Below are 6,626 nucleotides of genomic sequence, written 5' to 3' on the forward strand. Positions count from 1 at the left end.
TCTATCTATCTATCTATCTATCTATCTATCTATCTATCTATCTATCTATCTATCTATCTATCTATCTATCTATCTATCTATCTATCTGTAAGTAACACTTCTTAGGTCATTTTCGCTAACAAAAGCCATGGCCAATTTTGATATGAATATTTGTATTATAGAAAATCTGTTTTCTTGTTTTTGTCCGTCACATTTATTATATACAAATCTTTACATATTTAATTTGATGATGTCTATTTTATAGTATATCTGCTTTTTTTTTTTTTTTTAAATCAGGAAAAATGACTAATTACTCTTTACTATTTACAAATAACAAAAATGTAGCAAAAAACATGTTCTTTATATCACAGTTTGCTTGTGCACTTTCCTTAAAAAGCTGGTTATAATTTAAAATTAAAATCGCATTTCACCATTTAAATGTTTACAAAAGTGTTATAATGATATTTTGTGGTTTTGTAATTTCTGAAATAAAACCAGATATTTCTTGAAGGAGTGTAAAATCCCTTTTATACTAAGTTACTTTGTAAATGTATTTATTATTTATATGATATTTATTTTATTTAAAATAATTAATTCAGAAGTAATTGATAATATTTGTATCTGTATTTTCATGTCATGGTTGTACACTAGTGTTGTAGTTCTTGTGTAAAAAACAAAACAAAAACGTATATTGCTATATTTGAGCTTTTTTGTTTATATTCTCTGCACAGACTGGACAAACTTCATTAGCTGCATCCTGGGATGCATTTTAAACAGGACTGAAGTTCCTGTGTTTGCTAGACGCTTGCTTTTTAATAAAATTAAATAAAATTTAAGTATTCTATATTTAAATATATGTATAATTTTATTACTAAATAATAAATAATTAAAAAATATATATTATTTATTATGTTTGAAAATACGCAAATGCATGACCATATGCTATTATATTATGCTGTATTATATTATTCTAGAATAATGAAGTTTTTGTGATCGATTCAGATTCTACATAAATCACTTCAATCGCATGAGAATCTAAGTTAGAACATGTTAGAGCTATAAAGTATTCTCCGGGTCTCGGTCGCCCACGCGCAACAGCTGCCATGACGTCACGAGGGACGGGCGCATGCGGTCTTTAAATCCGGAGCCGGTCTGCGCCGAAGCTCACTCTCGTCTGCCTGGATTTTACGCACGCATGAAGAAGAACAGCGTCGGTCGGCGGCTTCAGCGGAGATTATACGCAGCTCTGGGACATTCGTACTCCTGTCTCCTCGCTCATAACCCGAGCATTACCAAAAGCGCCGCGACCATGACGGGCTCCGAGATCTCCCACATCCTGAAGGAAGGCGAGCTGGAGAAGAGGAGCGACAACCTCCTCCAGTTCTGGAAGAGGAAGACCTGCGTCCTCACCACGGACAGCCTAAACATCTACACGGACAACCAGAAGAAGAACAAGAGCAAAGAGCTCAAGTTGCAGTCCATTAAGAAGGTGGACTGTGTGGAGCGCACTGGGAAGTTCGTGTACTTCACTATCGTGACCACAGACAATAAGGAGATTGACTTCAGGTGCTCAGGCGAGGAGAACTGCTGGAATGCCGTCATTACAATGGCTCTGATTGATTTTCAGAACAGAAAAGCCATTCAGGACTTTAAAACGCGACAGGAATCGGAGAACACTTCTTTGGGACAGCAGGAGAGATGCCAGGCTAGAGCACCTTGAGATGTTTCCAATCCACGCCGAACATGGTGAGAATAAATCAACTGCATACACTCTTAAATATCAAGGTTCTTTATTGGCATCAATGGTTCCACAAAGAACCTTTACCATCAGTGGAACGTTTTCATTCAACAAAACGTTCTTTAGATTATTCAAATGTTCTGAACTCATTGAAAGGTTCTTTGGGGAACCAAAACTGGTGAAACCCCCTGTTAGAACCTTTGTTTTTAAGAGTGTACCATTGAAATGGATATTTATTGAACAAAGAAGTACTTGTTTGACATAATTGGTATGGTTTAGTCCTATATTCAAGATAGCAATCCAATAGATGCTAGTTCCAGATGAGTAGTTTTACAGAGGAAAACCTGAATTACTAAATTCTCCTTTTTTTGATTCGTTTAGAAATACAACGACCTGAATCTTGAAGCTTGGACCAAAGCGAAGCATGTCGGCATGTCTGAAAGGAGCCCATGTGCTCAGAGTCTGGACTGTCGTTGAGCTGAAGGTCTTTGGAATAAACCTGCAATGATTTCAACAAGCAAAACCCTCAAAAACCCTCAAGACTGAATCCTTGAACGTTCTGAAGTGCCTCCATAAGGCTGCGGATATGCACATGTAAATGCATCTATTTATTTTTTACAAAGGAATGCTGCAAATACCAAAGTTGTGTTAAGTTATTTCATGATGTATGTATTTATTTAAATAAATTTGCATAAAACTGAGTTTGTATTTGGACTTCATTTATGAGCAACCAGTTTATTAAATAACAGTTTTTAATTTAATTCATTTGTAATATGTTCATGTGATAATTCGTTTGTGCACATTCCTTAAACAGTTGGTTACACCATCGCAATTAAATGTAATTTTAGCATTTATATATTTTACCTATGTACTTTTTACAAAAGTGTTATAATGCTTTTGTCAGAACATCCTCAGCTGTTTCTGAAACACAACCATTTCTTGAGAAAATGAGAAGTCTCTTGTGGTGGAAGTGACAATTTTTATTAATTTTTTATTATTTTTATAAATTTTTTTTTATTAATAATCATAATTTATAATATATATATTTTTTTTACAAATAATTTAATGTCAGAATGTGACTGCACTATAGTCTTGTAGTCCTTATGCAATAGTTATATCTAAAAACCAAAAAAATATTATAGCATTTCAGCGTTTCCGTTTCTAGAAGATTTACTTGCCTTTATCATGATATTTTGCGGTTTTGTTGCAACACCCTCAGTTATTTCTGAAAGACAATCAGCCGTTTTTTTAAGGGAGTGGAAAGTCCCTTGTAGTGGAAGTGACTTGTTCATTCAGAAATGTGGCGTCATTGTGCGTCAGATAAATAACTTAATGGACCTGTTGTATAGCCTAGTGTTGTGAGCCCCACCCACTGACAACGTTTATTACACACTAACATTTCCACCAAAAATCCTTAAAAAGTATGCTGGACGATGGTCCTTCGGGTCCTTTTGATGCTTTATTGTGGCTGTAATCTTCACACTTGCCCTTATGAACAGGTGTAGGCATAGATAAGATTATAAAATGTGTGATCCACCCAAACTACAATAAACGCCGCCGTTTTATCAAGCTGAGATCCAATAAGTCATGTCATTACAGGAAACCGCTCATCATGTGTCATTTGCTCCAACAGCATTAAAACTCCTAATTTTCTATATCTAAATGATGTTTCTTATTTGATATAATGCATTGAAGGGTCATAATAACTGAAAATACTGTCTTTGGTTATGCAGATCTAGCAGTATATGTTGTATTGTTGAAGTGTCAGTGGAGTAAGTGAGAAAGCCAGAGGTCTTGGTGGAGTTACGCAGCTTTACAGATTATGGAGGCTCGGCTTTGAAGTCGTATCCAGCTACTATACGGATCAAAGGGACACGCTGATCTAAGGAGCAGCGTCCAGTCAAGAAATATGTCTGGCTAATTTGCCCCCTCAGCTCTGGGCTCCTGACAGACTCCAGGCTCAGGTTCACTTTGTATTCTCTCTTGGGGCCTGGAGGTCTGGATGTGTGCGGATATCTGGATGGAGACGTTTATAACCCGGGACCATAAACCCAGCATATGTCATCGCTATTTAAGGTCCTCTATCATTTTATTGAGTTTTATTGTTATGACTCATTTTTGAAAAAAAGAGGATGAATACAGATACAGCGGATAGATCACTTCTAAACTAGGCCTATATATTTTTTTATGGCTTAATTAAGCAAAACGGTGCACAAAGCTCATATTATGAATATAATCACATCTAAACAGCATAAAACTACAATTACATTCAAAATACAGCTTGGACTTGAGTACTTTATTGCTTTTACTATTTATGGGACAAATTTGAATTAAAATGAGACATTAAAATAAAATTAGACATTTTCTTTTAATTTTTCATATTTAGGAAAAGTAAGATTTTTATGAAGTATTTAGTTGTGTATTTATTAAAATATATTTAGGGCACAATTTTTGTGTGTTTTTGTGTATTTAATAAAAAATATACTAATTTGGACAATTTTTCATATTATTATTATTAACAATAATTTTATTGGGATTATTTAATTTAAAAATATTCAGGGCACAAATTACATGTCGTTTTACTTATTTAGTATGCATTTTATTTAGTTTATTTAATAAAAAGTGGACACATTTTTTCTGTTATTTTTCTATTATTTAGTATCTTTAGGAAGCTTGGAACACATATTTATTTTATGAAGTATTTAATGAAGTGAATTTTGTAGAATTTTTCAAATTAATTTTTTAATTAAAATATGAAGATAATTTATATTATTTATATATTATGTACATATTTATATTTTAATATCCACATATAATATACTCACCACCAGAGATCCCTCGCTTACCACATTGACTCTTGCACTACACTAACTGTTGCACGTCACCCCCGGACTACAATTACCATCATCCATTGCACTGACGACACACACACAGCTGATTGCACTGATCACACAGCTGATTCCCATCATAGGCTTTACTTAAACCATGGACTCCCTTAGTCAGATCGCCGAGTATTGTATAGCGTATATTACTCTCCTAGCGATAGCGACCCACTTAGCCTTGCCTTGCCTTGCCTTGCCTTGTCTTGTGTGTTTTCTCGTGTTTTGATTCTTGCCCGTGTTTCCTCGATGAATCCTTTGCCTTGCCGTTCGGACTCTGTTTGCATCTCGCTTGGACTATTGCCCGTGTACCTGGATTATCTCTTTGCCTTGCCCTGTTGGATATTGTTCGCCGATCGTAGACCCACGCTTGCCCTAGGATTACTCTTTGTCTTGCCTGTGTTGTACCTGTTTGCCATTGCATGAACCTTGCTTGTTTTGTGACCACGTCCCTGAATAGAAGCCTTGCAAATGGATCTGCTCCCCTCTCGTCTCATCAGCTCTGTAACACATACATTTTCTTGTACTTTTTTTACATTTATTTAATTTAGTTTATATTTATATATATATATATATACACACACACACACATATATATATATATGATATGACATTATACAAATAATTATTGTCACTATTGGCATTATACAGAGACACAATGATCCGTGTCTCAAACAAACACTTTTGAACATCAAACTTTGCAGTCATGCAGGTGGAACCGGAGAGTGTTGTAAACTTGGGGTTGGGTTTACAGCGGAAATGTATCTTCCGTCCCATATCTAAAAGATAAGTGCACCCATCAGTCACTTGTTTGATCTTAAAATGAACATACCCTTCTGAATCGTTACTGCAGTCCAAAGTCATTGTGCTCAATCATATAATGAATCGCGGATTCTTGAGAAAACCTTACCTACCTTTAGTTTGGACCAAACCAATATTTTCCCTATGAAATTAATCAGAGACGGTCACTAGAACGTATTAATGTTTTAAGTGCACAATCTTGTTTGTGTGTCCCTTTATTTTTTTACAAAATGATGGCATTATTATTCTGTTATCTTTACAACTGTCATCACAGCATGACTCGATTCATTCTTCAGCTATATTAAAATAAATACAGCTTTTCATTTAGGAGCCCACTTGTATGCTACTGTCAATATTTACCATATTTGATCAGTTTTTGTTCTTTCAGGTGTATATGGTAAAAGTATTTTGGGAGGGGATTTGCCCTCGCAGTCAGGTGAGCCCTCACTTGAGTCATACCTCTCATTCTTTACCTGTGACCGTATGAGTTATAAACAGCCAATCAGAGACCCGGTGAAAGAATGTGACCTCTAGAGTGGCATTCAAATGCGCTCGCAAAAGGAGTCAGTCGTCTATTATAGAAGTGAAATGTTTGTGTGTATAGAGGTATTGTGTCCTTTTAGTTGTAATGCGCCCTGTCCGTTTTTTTTTTTAGCAGCGCTTCAGTTCTTTGTGGGCGTTCAAGTCTGTGCATAAATAACCCGAATGTTTGGCTTCAGGCATCTGAAACATTTAAAGCCACATTCAGATGCCGCCTGGTAATTAAAATCGGTTGACAAAGACTTGACAGGTTCCTTACTGTGAGATCAACTTTCAAGGAAATTAAGATATTTTTTATGAAGCATTTGGTTATTAAAAGATATTTAGGCACGAGGTACTATTGCAATGTTTTTGTGTATTTAATAAACAATACCAATTTGGATAATTTTTCAAAGTATAATTTTTTTAATCAAGAATTTTATTGGGATTATTACATGATAATTAAATGTTGTTTTACTTATATATTATGCATTTTATTTAGTTTATTTAATAAAAAGTGGACATCTTTTTTCTGTTATTTTTTTCTATGGATCATTTTATTTAGTATAGTTAGGAAACTTGGAACACATATTTCTTTCATACATGTTTTATTTATTTATTATTCATTTTATTTATCTTATTTAATAAAAAAGTGAACACCTTTTTACTATTATTTTTCTATGAATCATTTTGTTTAGTATATTTAGGAA

General features: G+C 34.5%; 1 protein-coding gene across 1 annotated transcript; it reads left to right on the plus strand.

Moving 5' to 3' along the window:
* The first annotated feature begins 1,151 nt into the window (after nt 1-1,151).
* Nucleotides 1,152-2,661, plus strand: LOC306866951 (pleckstrin homology-like domain family A member 2). The gene is made up of 2 exons (XM_079412405.1): nt 1,152-1,725; nt 2,099-2,661. The coding sequence occupies exon 1, from the start codon at nt 1,175-1,177 to the stop codon at nt 1,697-1,699; it is 525 nt and encodes a 174-aa protein (XP_079268531.1). The 5' UTR covers nt 1,152-1,174; the 3' UTR covers nt 1,700-1,725; nt 2,099-2,661.
* Nucleotides 2,662-6,626: the final 3,965 nt, after the last annotated feature.

This window comes from Barbus barbus, assembly GCF_936440315.1.
Source record: "Barbus barbus genome assembly, chromosome: 48".
NCBI lineage: Eukaryota > Metazoa > Chordata > Actinopteri > Cypriniformes > Cyprinidae > Barbus > Barbus barbus.

Coding starts and splice junctions, on each gene's coding strand:
- LOC306866951 (XM_079412405.1), top strand. CDS start 1,175: ATGAAGAAGAACAGCGTCGGTCGGCGGCTTCAGCGGAGATTATACGCA.